Source organism: Lycium ferocissimum, chromosome 9 (genome assembly GCF_029784015.1).
Source record: "Lycium ferocissimum isolate CSIRO_LF1 chromosome 9, AGI_CSIRO_Lferr_CH_V1, whole genome shotgun sequence".
Lineage (NCBI taxonomy): Eukaryota > Viridiplantae > Streptophyta > Magnoliopsida > Solanales > Solanaceae > Lycium > Lycium ferocissimum.
In genome coordinates, this window is record NC_081350.1 from 33,657,838 (window position 1) to 33,678,806 (window position 20,969).

The window sequence follows — 20,969 nt, forward strand, 5'->3', positions numbered from 1 at the left end:
TACCACAAAGTATTACTCCCTCTGTCCTTATTTGAACACATCATTTAATAAGAAAAAAAGAAGATTTCTAAAACTTGTGATTTAAACAAATCTTATATTCTGTTTGACCGAACTTTCATAATTTATTTATGTTGAAAATATTTTAAATTTTGATTAGCACATCAATTGTAGTTTTTGCCAAAAAAATTCTAAGGAGAGTGATATTTATGTCTCAAATGCCTTTTCTTTCTTTTCTTTTTGTTTTTCAAAAGAGTGAAAGTGCATAATTGATTTCTATTCTGCCACCACCTAAAAGAGAGAAAACAAACAATATTTATTCATCTTCAACTTCAAATGCGCCAAAAGATAAATGCATGACATGTTCTTTGTAGTACAACATTTGTCGTTTACCCCGGAGTAATTAATATATATTTTTACTTAAATTTATTATTCAAGGAGTAGTATACGTGTTTAAGTTTTTTTCACCACACAGTATTATTCCCTCCGTCCTTATTTGAACGCATCATTTAATAAGAAAAAAAAGAAGATTTCTAAAACTTGTGACTTAGACAAACCTTATATTCTGTTTGACCGAGCTTTCAGAATTTATTTATGTTGAAAAGTATTTACTAAAAGCTATTTTTGGAGAATTATCAATTTGAAAGACTTTTTTGCCAATATTAAAACAATAATTTATAATTCGAGCAAGCTTTCAATAAATGTTTATAGAAGAAGATATTTTTTAGCTTCTAAAAATAGTTTTTGTTACTATACAAAAACACTTAAATCATTTTTTTTTTTTGCGTAAATCATTGGTCAACCACATCAATCCGAAAAATGGAGCACTTTTTAAAACAATAATCAACTTTGACTCTCAAAAACTTGATCAAACATCAAACATGCTATTAGACATTTGGGTGGTCACAATTCAACTTATCAAAGTAAGATGAGAATTTTAAATATAGATATATGACATTCTTCGTGGGACATGCTAAAAAAAAATCATGCCACATAATTTGGGACATAAAGAATAATAAAAAGAAAATAATGAAAAACTTTATTTCATGCCTGCTGACACTAGTCTTATGAGGCTAGGAGCAAAGTGCACCAATACACAATTTTGACGTTGACTTTAGACACACATTGTCCAATTAGTCCAAAGAAAATGTAATCTCATATATATGAAGTTCAGATATATATATAGCTGAAATTGATTCTTCTTTTTGCCTCAGTTCAACTTTGTTTGCTCGAACTTAAGTATATATGACATTTGATTTATTTTTGTCAAGTCTAACTTCAGATGCCACACGTCTAAAATGCGTATATGTGCAAGAATTTTAAACAAATCAGTACAGGTTAAACGACGATGTCAAAACAGACCTTCTCGTAAAATTTTATTTATTTTTGTCACACAAGTTGTGAATTAAAATCTTACACTTTTCGATCAACAAACTAATAAAGCGAAAAAAATCTCACATAACTAGTATCATTTGCGTGAGACGCAAAATAAGATTTTTTGAAAACTAAAAAAAGTTCTATTGGTAACTCACCCGCAGGTGACTTTTAACAAACCCCCGAGACTTAAACCAAAGACCAACACGTCACATTAACTCCAATATAACCAAAACCAATAAGATACCGCCACATCACCATATTCCCTCCTTTTTTCTTTTTAACATTTCATCCCCATCATTCCTTACTATTCACAGAAACCTCCCCAAAAATTTAAAAAATTTAACATCATCTCTTACATTTGACCCCTACTTATTCCCTTAGTATTTACACAAAACCCCCCAATTTTTCAAAATTCAATCCAGTGCACGTCAAAACAAAATTTCACACAGTAACACACCTTTTACTCACACGCAGAGATAAACGACACTTTATTACTACTACTATTCGTACATATAAATAAACCTTGTACACTCAATTCCACTATTTTTTTTTCACTTGCTCACTTTTTAACATTTTCTTTTCGTTCGTTTCAAGGCCGAGAGATTTCTTCTTTTTACGACGTCGTTTTCACTGAGTGTGTTAGGGTTAGGGTTAGGGTTTGTTGATTTGGGGATTTGTTACTGGGAGTTGATGTGTGAAACCCTAGATGTTATGAAGTATCGTGTAGCTGTATCGTTTGGGGTTGAGTTGATCGACGGTTGAGATCTCATCAACGGATGGAGGGAGGTAGCGTTTCTACACTTACTTCTTATGGTAATTTTTTCAACTGTAGTTTCTTTTTAAGCAGTAAATGCAGGTGTGTGACTAGTTAAATTCAGTTTTTTTTTTTTTTTGGTGATTTGCTAACTTGGGTTGTATAAAGATTGTCCTTTTTGGTTCTACCTAGATAAAGAAGAAGAATAGCACCCGAGTGTGTCGCTTAGTGGTCAATGAAGTGGGTTAAGAACCATGAGGTCTCAGGTTCAAATCTCAGCAGAGACAAGAAACGCTAGGTGGTTTCTTCTTATCTATCCTAGTCTTGGGGGACAGAGGTGAATAGAGTTACTTGGTATCTGTCGCTGGTGGTGGGAGTGGCAGGTATCTTGCGGAATTAGTTGAGGTGTGCATAAGCTGACCCGGACACCGGGTTTATTTTTAAAAAAAAGAAAAAGAAAAAAAGAAGGGTAATTTTTAAGAGTTGAAGTTTGAGGTTCTTGGTGGTTAAGGATGAAATGGAGAGTTTTGAGTTGGTAAAAGGTTCATTTCTTTTGGTCGGTCCGAGGGAGGATGTGGTACTTACTCCCTCCGTCTCGAAATAGCTGTCGTGTTTTTCATTTACATGCACCCCTTAATAAAACATTAATTAGAAGGGATGTTTTGACTATTTTACTCTTATTTATGTCTAAAGGTATAATCTCTCTTCATCGAATATTTACCCTATTTATGTGCCACAATCAATACTTGTTGTGTTTTTGATTTACACGCTCCCTAAGAAAACATTAATTAGAAAGGGTGTTTGACTATTTTATCCTTATTTATGTCTTAAGGTGTAATCTCTCTTCATCGAATATTTTCCCTATTTATGTGCCATAATCAAGGTGTGTCCGTCTCGAACTACTTGTCATGTTTTTCATTTGCATGCTTCATAAGAAAACATAATTAAAAGGGGTGTTTTGACTATTTTAACCTTATTTATGTCTTAAGATATCTCTCTCTTCATCGAATATTTAGCCTATTTATGTGCCGTAATCAGGTGTTTGTAATCTTCCCGAACAATTACTACTAAGGGTAAAATGGGAAAAAAATACTTTGAACTTAAATGACAAGTATTTTGAGTCGGATATTTTTAGTAAGGATGACAAATATGTTGAGACGGAGGAGTACAACGTTAACTACACCTCAATCCCAAATTAGTTACCTTGGCTAGTTGGATTCTCAATATTCAGTTAGCTTTATTTCGATCATTCTGATACGCATTTCTCCCTTTAAGACAAGGGGGTCTTTAGCAAGAGGTTGTTAATGCCAGAGGTTTACATTTTTCACCCACCTACATATTGAATATTTACCCTATATATGTGCCATAACCAAGGTATTTGTAGTCTTCCAGAACAAATACTTTGAACTTCTAAAATGGGAAAAAATGATTAGTTTTGTCTTGGAACTTCTAAGATGACAAGTACTTGAGACAAATATTTTAGTAAGGACGACAAGTATTTTTAAGATGGAGGGAGTACAATGTTTACTACACCTCAATCACAAATTAGTTGCCTTGGCTAGTTGCATTCTCAATAGCCAGTTATCTTTATTTCGACCTATTCACATACTCATCTCTGTTTAAGACAAGGGGTCTTTAGCAAGAGGTATACATTTTTCACCCACCTACAAATTTCTAGCCAAATTTGAAAGATACTTTGCACAATGGGGGCCTTTTGTGTTTGGGAGAGATCATTGAAAAGGTTGAATCCTTTTGTTCTCTGCAGTTGGCATATCTTAACATTTGTAAAATCTTCGGGATTTTCTTTTAATTAGGTGGCTCTAGTGAGGTAGCTGATGTTTGAGCATAACTTTACGGGTAAAGAAAATGGTATAATTATGATTTTTTTTTTTTGGTGTGTGTGCGCGCGTGTATTTCTTTTATACAGGGTGCAGATTTATTTCAGGCCTTTTTTTTAATTATCTAGTATCTTCTGCTGGATTTTGTCCATTTCTAGAGGCTTTGGCTTGAACTAGTTTCTCCTTTTGAGATGCATGGATTGATCTGGTGTGCTTATATGGGAAAGGTATGATTTTTGTGAAATAAACATGGAAAAAATCGGATTGGGATTATGGGTTACAAAATTAAAATTTGAATAGCAGAGGATCAAGATTAAGAGCCCGTTTGGATTGGCTTATATGTTTCTGAAAACAACTTATAAGCTGTTTTCAGCTTTCTTGAGTGTTTGGCCGGCAAACTTAAAGTCATTTTGTACTTAAAATAAGCCCAAAAAAATAATTGGGTACATTTAGCTTAGCTTATCTAAAGCAGCTTATAAACTGAAAACAGCTTATAAGCTGCTTTTTTTTAGCCCATCCAAACAGGCTCTAAATAATGTTCACTGTTGATGGATGTTTGCTAGCGTTTTTTCCTTGGGAGTGGGAAATGATTGAACATGTAATTTACATATGCTGGATCACTTCCCATGTTAATGTACAAACTTTTGAGTTAACCAACTTCACCTATGTAAATGAGTTGAATCCCAAGGAAACAAACTTTGAGTTAACGAACTTCACCTATGTACATGAGTTGAATCCTAAGGAACTACTGGACTTATTTTGATCTTACTTAATCCAAATTAGAGACTTCATCAGCCTAGGTTTGCTTATATTGGCTTTTTGGTGTACTAAGATATGGATTTCATTGATACCTACTCATTATTTACTTCCATTCCCTTCTTGGTTCTAATATGTAGAACTTCAGATGCCCAACAAAAAATCACTTCAAGTGGTGATTGGACATTTTTGGGGAACATTGCATTGCAGATGCTGCCTTGCTGGGTAAAATGCTTATTTTTTTGGTAACCCAAAAATCCTCGCAGTCCAGTGACGGAAGGTTCTAAACTCGGTGGATAATGAACCTACTCCTTTACCATTCTCCACGCAAATACCAAGCTTCTGCTTTGGTTAAAATGCTTGTTGTTGTATTGTTGAAGCGAGAATTAAGATAGGCTCAGAAAAGATGAAAAATTTGAAAGACATAATTGACACTTATGCCTTTCAGTCAAAGATATATGTTTCTTCATTGTTATTTTCCACAAAGTGTGCCTCATGACTAGCATTGTGAAGGACGAATACCTAAGCAAAGAGTGTCCAGTATCAAAGCCTACATACAAGCATTTTTTATTGCCTCATAAACTAACTATGCCTCAATCCTAAACAAGTTAGCGTTGGTCATATGAATTCTCGTTGACCATGTTTCCTATTTAAACTCATCTCACATCAACATTATGAGAGGTCGGCCGTAGTGTGCTTGAGGAGGGTAGAGGTAGGCCGAGGAAGTATTGGATTGAGTTAATTAGGCAGGACATGACACAACTTCAGCTCAGCGAGGACATGACCCTCGATAGGAGTTGTGGAGGTTAAGAATTAGGGTAGAAGGGTAATAGGTAGTCGAACGTAGTTCTTTCCTTTCCTGGAGTATTAGTATTATTCTTGTCTTTTCTTATTTTTAGATTTCGATTATTACATGGTTCTTTAGCCTCACTTATCTTATTATCTTGCTATTGTTGCCTCCTTTTCATCGTTCTTTGAGCCAAGGGTCTATTGGAAACAACCTCTCTGCCTTCTCAAGGTAGTGAGAAGGTAGGGGTAGGGTCTGTGTACATGCTACTACCTCCCCAGACTCCACCCGTGGGATTGCACTGGGTTTGTTGTTTTTCTTCACATCAACATTATTCAAAATAAAAAGTGTTTAAGAGTTCTATACATCGTCCTGTTTACCATTGTCAAAAGTTTTTTACATCATCAATTTCTTTTTTTTTTTTTTTGGTTCACTGGTTATTTTAATTGTTTGCTTGCATTCATGTATGAGTAAATAACGAAGATGGTTGAAGGTTCTTAGGTTATTAATACAAGCTTAATCTCATGATTGACCTTTGATGTGCCGTCAGCAATGTGCACTTGATCGTCTTTTCTATGTCGTTAACATTATGCTAGTGAATTTAATTTTTTTTTTTTTTGGAGTAGTTCTAGTTTGTTTTCCTCGTGGTTCACTTTGGGAAGTCCTTGTTTTTCAAGATTTTACTTGGAGATAGTTGTTGATTTAGCTCTAATTCACGTCTTTACATTGGTGCTATTATATGAGAATCATATTTAATTCTATAATATACCACAAACGAGAAAAAAGTCGCAATGAAGTTGTTGTTTCCGTTTAAAGCCAAATTCAAGAAATAAATGGTCTTGGTGCACTTTGAAACAAAGCTAACTTGGAGCCAAATGTTGATCTGCAACATTGAAAAGTTTCTTCAAAGAGACTCGAACCCGGTGCTTAATCAAAAAAAAAAAAAAAGTTTCTTGAAAACAAAGCTAACTTGGATAACTGAGAAATCCCCGGGGGCCTATTGCACACGGCTCGAAATTCGTTGGATAAAGAGCTCTCACGCTCTACCCTTCTCCACTTAACTGCTAGGTTTATGTCCGCAGTAGTTCGAACCCATGACGTGCGCGTAACCCGCACCTCATTTGTTCCGCTCTTACCCTCCAAAGCCCTGGAGCTTATCATTGCAATGCGTCTAAAGTCTGTAGGATTTGGTCAAATGGTCTTTGATGATTGTATTACACTGTATCCTATATGTGCTGCTTGCGCCATCTGCCTCATATGATAATTTTTTATTCTTGTGGAGTATTGCACAACACTTATCATCTTCATTTCTACGACATTAATTTGTTTGATGTGGCCCAGTCTCGGAAAAGGCTGAACATCACTTCCATATTCTAGCTTCTCTGAAGGCCGTTTGCGTAACATTCACTTCCGTATAACCATGCTAGTTTTTAAACCATTGTATGCAACTTGCTTTTCGCCTCTATGGCATGTGTTCCCTTATGATACTAGTCTATTTCAGTTATCCTACCTCAGTTATATGTTTTATATTTCATAGGCCATACCATTCTTTTGTAAAACTAAGTGAGACATTTAAATAATTTGGATTTAGGCAGCCGAATCGGGTCTAATCTCACTTCACTTCATTCTTCTTATAGGGGTTAAAATTGTGTTTATTTTTTTTCTTACCTAACGCCCTTACTGTTCAGAGAGATTTTTCATAGTTCTAACGTATTGATGACTTCCGTGCTAGTTTATCGACTTCCTTAGGTTTGGGTGATTCTAGGTCAACCTTGCCCTCTTTCTCTTCCTGATTATCTTGGTGTCATTAGTGTGACTCTGTAAAAATATATTGGCTTTATAAAAAAGTAGTTATTGGCTGAATAATAAAGAGGGTAGTCGAGACATAGGTCATAGTTTTAGGGTTGGGCCTGAAGGTCAGCTCACATACCATTCAATGTTGCTAAAGGCTCGATTAAAGCGTGCTTAACCGCACTGAAACTTGGTGAAGCGCAGGTTGTGCACTTTTGCTTTGCTTCGCTTGATTGGCATTTGGCGCTCTAGTGTAGGCTTCAAGGTGCTAAGACATGTGCATCCACACCGATGGATTTTGTCTTTGAGGGCACAACACACACACACAGGGACAGACACACATATCAGTTATAATTTTTTTCATTATTTTGTCCAAATAAATATTATTTGTTTTTGTAGTTAAATATTCTTGCATTGCATTTCCATTTCTTTTCTTCATTGACCCTTTTCTTAGATTGTGCTTAAAGCTCCAAGCGGAAGTTGGCACATTTTGCACTCTTCACTTTTGACTACTGTGATGCCAATTTTTAAGTAAAACCCAGTAAAACCCAGAATACTAATAAAAAAAGTACTACCACAAACATTTGGTTTTCAAGTTTATTTTCTTGGGAAGATTTGAATGGCTTTAGGAGGAAAATCTTTTAACATATATGAATTCCTTTGTTACTCTGTCAACTAACTTATTCTATTTGCTGTCCAGGGATATACAGATGGATTACAATGACAATGATTATCAAAGTCATTTAGGTGGTGAAGACAGCTCCAAAGTTTCCTCCGTTTTGCATCCCTATGCTCTTCCCAAGTTCGATTTTGACGATAGTCTGCAGGGGCATTTAAGATTTGACAGTTTAGTTGAAAACGAGGTTTTCCTTGGCATCCCTACTCAGGAAGACAATCATTGGATAGAGGATTTTTCTCGAGGAAGTAGTGGAATAGAGTTTAGTTCAAGTGCTACAGATACTTGCTCCATACCAAGACGTAATGTCTGGTCTGAGGCAACATCAACAGAATCTGTTGAAATGTTATTGAAATCGGTTGGTCAGGAAGAAATGGTTCCAGGGGACACAATTATTGAGGAGTCAGATGCTGGAAATGAATTGGGTTGCTTAATCCAGCCAGCAGAATCTAGTTTGAAGTTGGATGATAAAAGAGACGATGTTAAAGACTCCAGCTCAGAAGCACAAGCTGATGAGTCAGTTGAGTTTACTGGTTCATTTTCTAGTTGTGATAGAACAAAGAGGGGAGGGATTCATGTTGTAGGCACTCCAGAAAGACAGGAGGTGAATCGTATTGCTGATGAATGTTCTGATATTGCTGGTGAGAGATGTTCAGGAGCTAATACTGAGGAAAAGTTGCAGACTGACATAAAAGGCGTTGATGAGAATCTAGGGGATGCTAAAACACCACAATTTGAATCTCTACCTGATAAATCTGATAGGCAGCCATCCATTCCTGTAATTCAAAGTGCAATTAACGAGCGCCTAACTGATTCTCTTTCTGTGAGTTCAGAGATTTTGTCTAGTCAGCATAATTCAACCAACTATCATAGTGGGAATACAAGTGGTCCACCAAGTGATCATCAGAAACCAGTGGAGAAACTAATCTCTCTGAGCAAAGACTCGAGTATGGGTGATGAAAAGTTGCATGGAAGTGCCGTTGGAAGTGAAACTTGTATATCTAAGGCTTGTCCTCCCTCTCGTGCTGCTTCAGAACTGGAAGTAGTCAAAGAGCTTCCAATTGAAACCAGAATGATTAAATCAGAGGAACGTTGTGTGCAGAGGAATGAGTGCAGTCTTACTACTGAGGCATGCAAAGAAGATACTTCTTCTGTCGAACTTCCTGAGACGGTCTTGAAAGATAAGCTACAGGCTGAAGGTAATAGCCTACTCTGTGAGGATGAGGAGGCATCAGTAAGTCAGGATTGTTTAGATATGAGAGGCACGGAGAATCAAGGAGGTAGCTCCAAGGGTGAGGCGGAGAAGGCCTCTGCTATGCAGATATCAGATAGACTGACTACTTCCACTGAGAAAGAGGAGAATAATCTGGACAGTCATACCCCACTTAATCTTGTCACTTCAGAGGCATGTACAATATCAGAGATCTCCGAGCCGTCTAAACAAAATAACGGAAATGGTATTTATTCTCCAGAAGGTCCGAGTAATATACAAGAGGCATCTGTTTCTGCTGAACTTGTGGAGAGGCCAGTACCTGAGAATTTAGAAACTGGAAATGATGCTGATAGGCTCTCCAAAGGATATGCATGTGCTGGAGACGACGTCTCCTTGTCTGTGCCTGCTGGATCCAGGGACATATCTAGAGAAAGCTCCCCCCATGTGGTTGATGTCGATATTACTAATGTGGATGTCTCTGGTGGTAAGGAAAAGGAGGAAGTTCTGCCTGTAGAAAATGAGATGGAGAGATCATGTGTGCGTGACCATGGGGTTAGTTCCTCTTCTGCAGGAGAAGAATCTGAACAAATCTCTGACCAAGGTCATGGATCACAATTTGAATCTTCCACATTGAAAAAACAAGGTATTATATTCTATTTCTGATGTTAGTGCTTAAATATTATATGCCTCAGAAATTGGCCTGTTACCTTCTTTTGCTACTTCTTATTGTTACTTGGTGTGGCGTTGCAGCATCAAATGTTCGGTTTGAAGGTAGGAACTTAATCTTAGGTGGTGACTCAGTGAGGGTTCCGTTGCTTTCTGGTAGTAGTGCTATTGCAACTGAGATAGTTGATCATGATGAAAAGCTGAAGCCAGTGTCGGTTATGGGAGGTTCAGAGAATTTTGCAGTAAAAGAAAAAATGGAAGTTGTTCTCAGTGCGGAAGCAGAAGTGTCAACACTGAAGGAGTCTTCTGAGGGAGCAGGCCAGCTAGGTCCCCTTTCCAACAATGGAAAAGATGCATCTGGTGACTGTCATATGGAAATAGAACCCATGATTGTTGATCAGAATGTTCTTATTCAGGATAATCCCGATACAGCAAGCCACGTTGAGCAAGCAGCAAATGCTGAAGCGAATCGGGAGTCCTCTAGACATGTGGAGGTATGTGCATCCAATAGTGATTCAATCATCAAAGATGGTGCTGGTGCTGGGGCTGAGGCAGCGGCTCTTGAAAAGAATCAGGAGATGAAAGTAGAAACAGTGAAATTGGGAGAAATTGGAGGTTAGTCTTCTATTTCTTGCACTCATATAATATATCTTTGATCACGTGGTTGTTCAGTGATTATCATTTATTCTTGACAGTTAGGTTTACCGTATACTTGTCTCCACTTCCCTGTTCCCTCTGGACCGTGGAAAAACTTGTTTGGTCTGAAACATAGTAACAAGCTAGTCTGCTAAAGAACTTTTTACAAGCTAATTTCCCCCCTCAGTTCATTTGGAGCAGACTTGTAGTTAGTGAACATTATGGACTTCTTGGTTAACTGCTGAACGGTTGTCTTCGTGAACTGAAACTCATGATATAATCAGTATGTGTTTGCGTTTCATTGGGAGCTTTGTGGCCTTTGGAGATTCCCATTTATTCTGGTACTGCAGATGGCTATTACACTGACTGATCTGGGTGTCCATCATCATTTAAAGTTGTTTACATCATAAAAATGTTAATGAGCATGTCTTTGCTTTTTTTCTTATTTGCATACTTGAGATGTGAAGTTATGCAAACAGATATCCTTCCATTTTTTCTTGTGCTTTATGACTTGTTCATTCTCTCTTTAGAATCAATTGTATTGCTTGCTTGAGTGATCTGCTGATGGACAGATTGAGTCATCTCACTGATGTCAGTTATCTGTCAATTCAATCATATATGAAGTTTAGTTGAAGCCTTTATCTGCATCTACCAAATGGAAGAATTGCAATATGGTCACGAAGGGCCTTATGAATTCAAAGATAACTTCAATATTCTCTCCCCTCTTTCATTTTAACAACAACAAATATTTACTCCCATGACATTGTGTGAAGATTTTTCATAGTTTCTCTCTCAATTTTTTATACTTCCAAGAATTGCTCATCTAAGGCAATATCTCTGTGATCATATGTGTGCGTGTGTAATAAACATATGAATGCATATGATATACTTGAGCAATGTTGAACTAGCGTGAGACTGTTCATCTTGTCAAATCACACACAATTATGATGCCGAAAAGATTTGTAAAAAGAAGGAAAGGACTATGAGCTTATGTTATGTTTCTGAAATTGTAGAATGTCTCTTGGTCTGGAAGGGGCTGAGAATAGGCAAGGGTTCTTAGTTTAGATAGAAATACTCAAAAAGAGTAATGTCTGGAGTGAGTCCGATATAATGATATATAGCAGCAAATTGCATGAAAAAGTCTAAATGAGAGCTGGAAATTTTGGTAGCATTGAAAAATGAAAGGCCTTTTTTGTAAACGAAAGGAATTTTGAAATGATTTTTAATTCCTTTGCAGTTGAGGGAAGCTCTGATGTTGTTGGTGGACTTTCTGCAGCTGTCATAAGTTGTCCTGCAGTTTCACCAAGTGAAAAGAAAACGACTGAGAGTAGAAGCAGGGCTGTAGTTGAGAATGTTGCTCCCCTTGTCGGTACAATTGAAATTGGTAGGAAAGCACAGTCCACCTCCATAAATTCAGGAGAAAATGCTTCCACTAAAGCAGATACGAGCTTTACTTTTGATGTAAGTCCATTGGCTGGTAATGCTACGGGAGAAGCTGACAAATCAATCACCAGTACTCAAGCCTGCCAGCCAACTGAGGTCTGCTTTCTCATCTAATGTCGTATTATTTTATCGTGTACTATGCTTCATACAACTCCTTCATCTGTTCTAACTTTCTCAGTATGAATTACAGTTGAAGGCTGGGGATGGACTGCATTTGACATCTGGCAGCAAGCAAACTGATTCTAAGATTGTGCAGGAAATTTCTCATGGAAGTCCTCTGGTACCTGACAAAGGGACTCCGCCTGGGGGTGCTAAGGGTGATCGCAAGGCAAGACGTGGCTCAGGGAAATCAGCTAAAGAAAACCCTAGGAAGGGAAAACAAGTGAAGGAAATAAGCTCATCGAAACAGTCGGATAGAGGAGACAGATCTTGTGTTCAGCTTAGTCCCTCTGTGGCTGTGCAGAAAATGCAATTTGAAGCTGGAACTGCTGAGCGCAATATTACAAAATCCAGCGGGGTTGTTTCATTTCCAACTTCAAATTTACCTGATTTAAACACTTCTTCTTCTGCATCCGTATTGTTTCATCAGCCTTTCACAGATCTACAACAAGTGCAACTGCGAGCTCAAATTTTTGTTTATGGGTCTCTAATGTGAGTCCGGTATTCCACTTTCTGATTTTTATGCGTATATGCTGGTCATATCCAGGAGAAAATAAGATCAAGTAGTGTAAGTGTAAGGTTGGATTTAGCTATGACTTCATAGGGTAGGTTGGTAGAAATGTTTGTTTCTTTTACTTTTCCCCGGGTTTTTTTGTTTGGGGGGGGAGGGGAAGGATTAGCAAGATAACTTTCAAACCACCTACCTCTTTCCATACCAAAACTGCTTGTAACAAAATTATAAAAGAAGCGGCAAAATAGGAGAGATTCGAGCTTTCTAAAGAAAAAGCAAGGGATTCAATTTCACCGGATAGATTTGAAGGCGATAAAAACAAAGAGAAAGAAATGAGTTATTTATAGTGATAGCATATACTTGAAGATGATAATTTTCCCTTCCCCAATTTTGGTCCAAGTATACTGCGGGAAATATACTGCAAAAGCTTTTGACTCTTTTATTCAAAATTTTGTTTTTTCGTTCAAGGAAAGAGAAAAACTACCATCTTTTTGGTGGGTGTCACGATTGGTCTAATTCATTCATGTTGTTAGACCACTATAATGTTTGATTTCAAATTATGTTTGATTTCATTGCTTTTCAAATGGTTGCTCCAGACAAGGTACAGCACCGGACGAGGCTTGTATGGTTTCAGCTTTTGGGACATCTGGTTAGTTGGCTGGCTTGTCCTTAGTTATATTTTCATGTTTTATTTTGTTTTTCAAAATTTGGACATGTGATTAGTTACTTGAGACACTCTGCAGACGGAGGCAGAAGTCGTTGGGACTCTGCATGGCGTGCTTGTGTTGAAAGGATTCGCGGATTAAGATCTCACACTGGAAATAATGAAACTCCTTCTCATCCACGTTCAGGTAGTTAAACCTCTTGATCATTTTTTTTTTTTTCCATATTATGCTACTACTGGTTTTACTTTACAAATGACAGATGCAGGTCCCAGAACTCCAGATCAAGCAAACAAACAGGCTGTGCATCAAAATAAGGTTACTACTTCAGCAGCTGGAAGGGCAGGCGGCAAGGCTACCAATTCACCTGCTGTTAGTCCCATGATACCGCTTTCATCCCCTCTTTGGAATATGCCTACCCCATCACGTGATGGGCTATCGTCTGCCAGAGGAGCTGTCATTGATTATAAGGCACTTCCTTCTATGCATCCGTATCAGACTCCTCCAGCACGAAATTTTGTGGGGCACACTGCCTCTTGGCCACCGCAGGTCCCTTTCCCTGGTCCCTGGGTTGCTTCTCCACAAACTTCTGCATTTGACATTAGTGCACAGCTTCCTGCATTGCCTGTTACGGAGCCTGTGAAATTAACATCTGTAAAGGAGTCATCCTTGTCCGTTCCTGCTGGTGCAAAACATGCCACGCCTGGTTCGGTGGCTCGTGCTGGGGATAGTGGTGTCCTGTCTGGAGCTTCTCCGCATGACAACAAAAAGGCCTCAGTGTTGCCTGCTCAGTGTTCAACTGATCAGAAATCTAGAAAGAGAAAGAAGGCATCCTTTACTGAGGATCGTGCCCAAAAATCTAAGCTTGGCACCTCTTCTGAATCAGTTACTGGCCCTGCCATTTGTACTCAGTTATCAAGCAAGCCCCCTGCATCTGATGACTTTGGCCAGTTATCATCAGTTGCTGTTGCACCATTGGTTGCTCAGAGCCAGACTGGACCTGCATCTGTTCCCATAATTGGTGGCCATTTTTCTACGTCGGTTGTCACTGCGGCACCTTCTAGCTCTGCACCTAAAAGTAATTCTGATATACTGATCACCTCTGCCCCGTCTTCCACTGATCTCTCTAAGAGAGAGCTTGATTTAGGAAAAAAGGCTACAACTTCAGAGTATTTAAGCAAAGTTGAGGAGGCTAAGCTGCAGGCAGAGGAGGCTGCTGTGAATGCTGCTGCTGCAGTTAGTCACTGCCAAGATGTGTGGAGCCAGTTAGATAAGCACAAGAATTCTGATTTGGCGTCGGATGCTGAGGTTAAGCTGACATCTGCTGCTGCTGCTGTAGCAGCTGCTACTTCTGTTGCAAAGGCAGCCGCTGCGGCTGCTAAACTTGCATCAAATGCTGCATTGCAAGCTAAACTGATGGCAGATGAGGCATTGGTAGCATATGGTGTGAGCAATCCTTCTCAAACCAATGCTGTCTCTTTCCCTAATAGTGTGAACAACTTGGGAAGTGCTACTCCTGCTTCCTTACTGAAAAGTCAGGATGTTGGCAATGGTTCTAGTTCAATTTTATTTGCTGCTAGGGAGGCGTCGAGGAGAAGGATTGAGGCAGCTTCAGCTGCATCAAGGCATGCTGAGAATTTGGATGCTATAGTCAAGGCTGCGGAACTGGCAGCTGAAGCTGTGTCACACGCTGGGAAAGTTGTTGCGTTGGCCGATCCTTTGCCTCTGACTCAATTAGTGGAAGCTGGTCCAGATAGCTACTGGAAAGTTTCCCAAACGCTCTCTGGGCAGGGTGTCAAGGCTAACAAGGTTAATGGGGATGAATCACGTATTCCCATTGTCGAAAAGACTCCTGGCATCTTTTCCAAGCGATCTGAGGGTCTATCTGTTGAAGAGATGCATCCCACGATCCCTGTTTGCCAGCCTAGTAGTGCATCTGGTAATATCATAGAGGACGACACGCGGAATGAAGATGTTATTCAAACTCCTATTATAGGTTACGAAAAGGATGTAAGAGGAGCAAAGGGTCATAGTATGCCAGAGGTGGGTCATACTGTAGGCCAAGTTGCTGAGTCATCTCATGATCTGGTGGAAGCACGTGGAGATGTGGCAAGCTCCAAGATGCAAGAGGGTTCGCTCGTGGAGGTATGCTAATAGTAACTTTGTCATCCTATGGCTGCCTTATTGCTTGCAAAATACTCGGTTGTAAGTGCCTTTTGAGGTAGATAGTTCTCATAGAGTTCCCAATATTCTTTTTTCATCGGATTGTAATCTGAGAATTTTGTGCATGTACAAAAGCTATATGTTTTGGTCCGGTGCCTTTTTTACTTTGGGATTTTATAGACTCTTATCCATCATGCTCCATCTTCAGCACTTCAATGCTGGTTTGTTTGTTTAATTTACTGATGATGCAACATATTGCTGGTTTAATTTATTAGTAATATCTTTACTGATAGGTTTTTAGAGATGGTGATGATGGCAAGAGAGCCTGGTACTCAGCCAAAGTGTTGACTTTAAAGAACGGAAAAGCTCTCATTCGTATCACCGACCATCAGGCTGATGAAGGTAAGATAAAAAATACATATTTACAAGTTATCTACTAAGAGGGGTTGATCTTGTGCATCAGGGGAATGGGTAAACTTTCCTTTCCAATTATTCATAGCATCGCGGATGAGTATTCAGTGTTTAGTTTGGGATTTGGATGCGGCTGCTAATAAAGGTGGATGCCGTGTAATATATTTCGCTATATTATAGGAATAAAAGATCTGTTTGGCACTGTATTCTTGAGATGTCCAAAATTGGAAAGGTGGACATTTGATTTAAGGAGCAACTGTTCGGTTGCTTTGGGACCTATATAATGAACCTGTTTTGTTTTGGATACTTGGATCATCAAATAAAATTTGCTAGTCTTGAAAGTACATCTGCTAAATGATAGTCCATTGGGAAAGGAGAAAGCGAGCCATGGACTTCCTAGCATGTTTTGACATACACATTTATATTCGAGCCTGGCATGCTTCATTCATCTTTAGCCAAAGTACTTCCTCAAAACTTTCACTATGGCAGTTTCTTTTGTAGCTGATATCTCATAGTGACTTCCAAAGTCTACTAAGAATTGACTTATAAATTTCAGCCGAGACTTGCTATAAGCACCCACTTTCCATTTTTTGCCTTAAAATTGCTTTTGTTCAGTTTTGATGAAGACCTTGGCCTCCTTTTCAATTGGAAGTCTCTCATCTATATCTAATTCAGTAAACTTCGTAAGTGGTTAAGAAGTTAGAACTGTTCAGCTTCGAATTTAAAGTGTTACCACATTACCTGGAATTCACCTTCTTTTGCCTGCCCGAGAATTTTATTTCGAAGTGAGTCGAGACCTGACGCTTGTTTCTGTGGTAATCTGATTATTTAGGTTGCTTATAAAAAATGTCTAGGAAGCCCAAAGCGATGACATTCTTTGTTGTCTGGATAAGGACTTTGTGGCTTAAAAAGCTGTTATTGCCTTTTAATCTTTCAGGAACTGAACAGTTAAAGGACTGGGTACCTTTAGATGCTGGCAGTGATGATCCACCAAGAATACGTCCTGCGCATCCGGTGACTGCTCTTCAAGGAGGAAAAAAGAGACGAAGAGTAGCTGTTAAAGAGTATAGTTGGTATGTAGGAGATAGAGTTGATGCATGGATAGATTACCGGTAAGCTATTATCACATTAAGTTGCCAATCCTTCCTTCCTAGTGATTGAGTTCCAAGTGTTGTTTGTGCTTTAACAAGGAATGCTTTCTTTGGGGATACAGTGTTATAATAATGCATCAGGACAAATTCTTTGATTTATATTTTATGATTTTGTTTGGTTTCGCATTTCTATTTCTGAAGATGATGAATGTTTTTGACTTCTGATGTAATAAGAATATTGATACTTTAGCTTTGAATGTCTTGAGGTCTTAATCATCTATGTTCAAGTTTTATTGCATGCATCCCAATACGTGACACACTATAACTTCTTTAGGTCAAAACTTCAGATTCTTGACAACCTTGTTCACAATGTTGTAGTAAACATCTTCAAAATCCACAATAATTTTGCATTGTTGTAACAAGAACTTCCAAATCAAAGCATCTAATTATTTTATCTCTTGCTCAAGTCCTGGAAGCCACCAGGGCGTCGGTCTACTTGTAAGAGTGCAACATATCATGGTGTTTCTTAGGCACCTGTTGCAGGTTTGGACCCTGCCACAGACAAAAGCATGGTCCTTGGGAATCAATCGGTTATAGAAATAATAATAGAAGGAAGTAATTTATAAAAACCTGATTATTTTGATCTCAACTTTATCAGGTTAAAATCGGACGAGGAGATGTACTTTTTTCTTTAGCTTTATAGTTTATTAGATTTTTCAATGTGAAATTCACTTTTTCTATATCTTGCTTTCTTTGTCGCAAAAATGTGTTCTAGCTGGCGAGAGGGTGTCATTGCTGAGAAGAACAAAAGGGACGAGACAACATTTAGTGTCAACTTTCCAGGTATTTTTGATGTTTGAGATTCAATTGTTCCCTACCGTTGTATGTGCTTGATTAACGGCTAAGATTTTTTGGGTCATTTCTACAGCTTATGGAGATACTGCAGTTGTCAGATCATGGCATCTCCGACCAAGTCTTGTATGGAAAGACGGAGAGTGGGTTGAGTGGTCCAGGTCAAGACATGACTTCTTGTCCCAGGTCTGCATGTGTACATACTTCTGCTTCATTCTTTTTTATCAAATGAGCAAGAATTTGATTTATTCGAGTTGCTACATATGCTTGTTTATTATTACATAAATAGGGTGACACACCTAAGGAGAAACGAGTGAAGCTAGGCAATCCGGCTAGTGAGGATGCTGGAAATGACGGTCTGTCGAAAAAAACGGATCCATTGGTGCCATTGACAAATGAATCGGCAACATTGCTTCCTTTGTCTGTCAATGAAAAAACATTTAATATGGGGAGTAACAAAGATGACAATAAGCCTAACACACTTCGAACAATGAGGTCTGGTTTGCAGAAAGAGGGGTCAAAAGTTTTTGGTGTTCCTAAGCCAGGAAAGAAAAGGAAGTTTATGGAAGTAAGCAAGCATTATGTTTCAGACAAGGCAACTAAGAGTAATGCGACACAGGGTTCAGCCAAGTTTACAAAATATTTGATGCCTCAAGCAACAGGCGCTGGTGGATGGAAAAACAATTCTAGGACTGATCTGAAGGAGAAACAAGTGATTGAAGCTCGACGGAAACTTCCTAAACCAAGTAAGCCTCCTGGTTCAGCTAGAAATTTGAAGGATAATAGTATTACATCCACTGGAGATGCTAGCGGAGCTGACCACACGGTAGGTGATGCAATTGTGTACGATAAGCATGAAGCACGACAGCCTAATGTGGTCAATTTTGCGTCACATGCGGAAGAAGGGGCTGAAGGTCCCGTGAAATTTCGTTCTGAAGTTCTTCCCACCAACATCCCAAAGAAAGCTTCAACATCATCTAACAGAGGGGAGGGCATGAAGAAGAAAATCCCTGTATCGAATCTGACGTCGAGTAAAGTTGAAGTAAAGGACAAAATGACACCTGAAGTTGGTGAACCCCGCAGATCCAACCGAAGAATCCAACCAACATCAAGGGTAAGCCTTCTCTTTGATTTAAGTAATCTCTACTCTTTAAGAATGGGACTTCCTTTTAATCAGTAAAAGATAAGTTTATTGATTTCTAGTAACAAACGTCATTTATATACAACAACATCACCGGTTGTATCGATGCTTCTATATTATTAGCTAAAGCCATGTTGCACAAATAAGTAAAGAGGTACATCTGTACATCACTGTAGTTTTTTTTGATGAAGATCTGTACATCACTGTAGTTAAAATTCTTGTGTTTCGTTTCAGCATTTTCTGAGGTTAGTTTTTGGGAAATATCCCAGACCAACTTGTGGGATCACACTGGGTATGTTGTTGTAGCTTTTGGGAAATATTGTGATTGCTTTATTAAGCGCTTGCAATTACTATTACAACAACAAACACACCCAGTGTAATCCCACAGGTGGGGCCTGGGGAGGGTAGAGTGTACCCAGACCTTACCCCCACCTCATGGAGCTAGAGAGGCTGTTTCCAAAAGACCCTCCGCTCAAGCAATGCATGTTAAAGAAATTAGAAAAATACAGAATCAAGGACATAGCAAATAATAGGGAAAGTATTACGTAGCATTCAGAGAAAAACGCGCAATTACTACTGTCTGGGTTAAACCAATATGCCAAAATTGGAGTCTGAGTGGTCAAAGCTTCTGGGTAATTATATGCCTTGTATATTAAGTGACTATATAAGAGAAAATTAGTTAAGCTAGCAGGTTTTCCGATATGCTAAAATTAGGTTTCAAGTGATTGGAGTGCCTTGAAGCAATAGGATATCGTCTGTCTTACCCACATAAAACACATCATTGAACATAGAAACGTTCATAAAGAGTATAAAGCAATTTAGAGCATAGATAGTTTGCTTACCCTGTTTTGTGTTTTAAAATTGACCACCCATTTCGCTTCCTTTCTTTTTTTTTTTTTTTTTTTTTTGGGTTTTGGTTCGGGGGAGGGGGGGTGTTGGGGGATGGGTAACGTGTTTACCACCCATTTCCTGCTCGTTTCCTTTCACTGCCTGATTTGATAAGCTGGGATGCAAGAAATATATCTTTCATTTCATATGTTCATTACCATTCTCAAAGAAAATATATCTTTCATTTCATATGGCCATTTTAAAGTGTATGCTCTTTGGAAGAGAATGCTTTAAACTTGTGTCACCATTACCTGGCCTCCACCACTACAGTTCCTTTCTTCCCCACTAATTTGGCTACAAAGTAGGATCAAAATCAGCCCTTTTAAATATCATCTCCATTACCAATTGGAACAAATCACCATCCTGCTCTTTGTGACTGGCAATTAGTTTTTCGTATAAATTGTCTTATTTCATTAATTACTGGTACTCATTTTAATGTAGTTTCTGGTTAACAACAAAAGTTTGAATTGGTATTTGATTTGTTACGTGCAGTTATTGGAGGGACTTCAGAGCTCACTGATTATCTCTAAGTTTTCATCTGGTTCACATGATAAAAGTAGCAGAAGTCACACCAGAGGTGCATCAAGGTAAATTTTGAAATGCCTCCCATTTTTATCGGGTCTCCTTGCCCCCCCCCCAACCCACCCCCTCCCCCCAATAAAAAACAACCCCCCGGGGCCACCTCCACACACCCCATCTCCAAATCCCTGTTTTCCAGTCAAAGGCACGAACCTGAGTTCTTTCGCCGATCTTTCCCTGCTTGTAAAGTTGCTCTTTTTTCTTCGCAGGTAATATTCAAGGCAGAGAAGTGCTTTCAAATTTTTCTGCTCAGCCCAGATTATCTATTTAGCTATCGATGATTAGGATGCCTAGTTTTAAATGTTTTCTTGTACATTTATTATAGAGATGAAAACTGGGAATGGGAAGTTCTCACTTCCTGGCTGTAAAATTTAGGCAGTAGATGTTCATAATGATTTAGTCCTTTACATAATTTGTGAAGGACCGTGCTAGCCGGAATAGGTTGTAAATTGGGACTCCTTGATGTCAGTGGTTAAAAATTGCTAGAGTTGTTTTGAAACAAATCCATCTTCAAATATTTGCAGCCTTTGACACCAGACAATTCTAGCTGTTTGATGTTACCTTAAGACTGGAAGGCG

The 20,969-nt window shown here is 38.6% G+C and overlaps 1 protein-coding gene across 5 annotated transcripts; it reads left to right on the forward strand.

The window, feature by feature from the left end:
* The first annotated feature begins 1,943 nt into the window (after positions 1-1,943).
* Positions 1,944-20,932, forward strand: LOC132030354 (uncharacterized). Of its 5 annotated transcripts, none has more exons than XM_059419942.1 (15): positions 1,944-2,160; positions 8,001-9,832; positions 9,940-10,470; positions 11,729-12,030; positions 12,113-12,585; positions 13,201-13,253; positions 13,348-13,455; positions 13,529-15,411; positions 15,723-15,831; positions 16,778-16,952; positions 17,707-17,774; positions 17,860-17,969; positions 18,073-18,897; positions 20,305-20,399; positions 20,601-20,932. In XM_059419942.1, the coding sequence occupies exons 2-15, from the start codon at positions 8,011-8,013 to the stop codon at positions 20,602-20,604; spliced, it is 6,558 nt and encodes a 2,185-aa protein (XP_059275925.1). In that variant the 5' UTR covers positions 1,944-2,160; positions 8,001-8,010; the 3' UTR covers positions 20,605-20,932. The 5 variants fall into 5 exon arrangements, with proteins under 5 accessions (XP_059275925.1, XP_059275924.1, XP_059275926.1 ...); XM_059419941.1 differs by having other exon boundaries at positions 1,945-2,187; XM_059419943.1 differs by having other exon boundaries at positions 1,945-2,187; positions 13,535-15,411.
* The last annotated feature ends 37 nt before the right edge of the window (positions 20,933-20,969 follow it).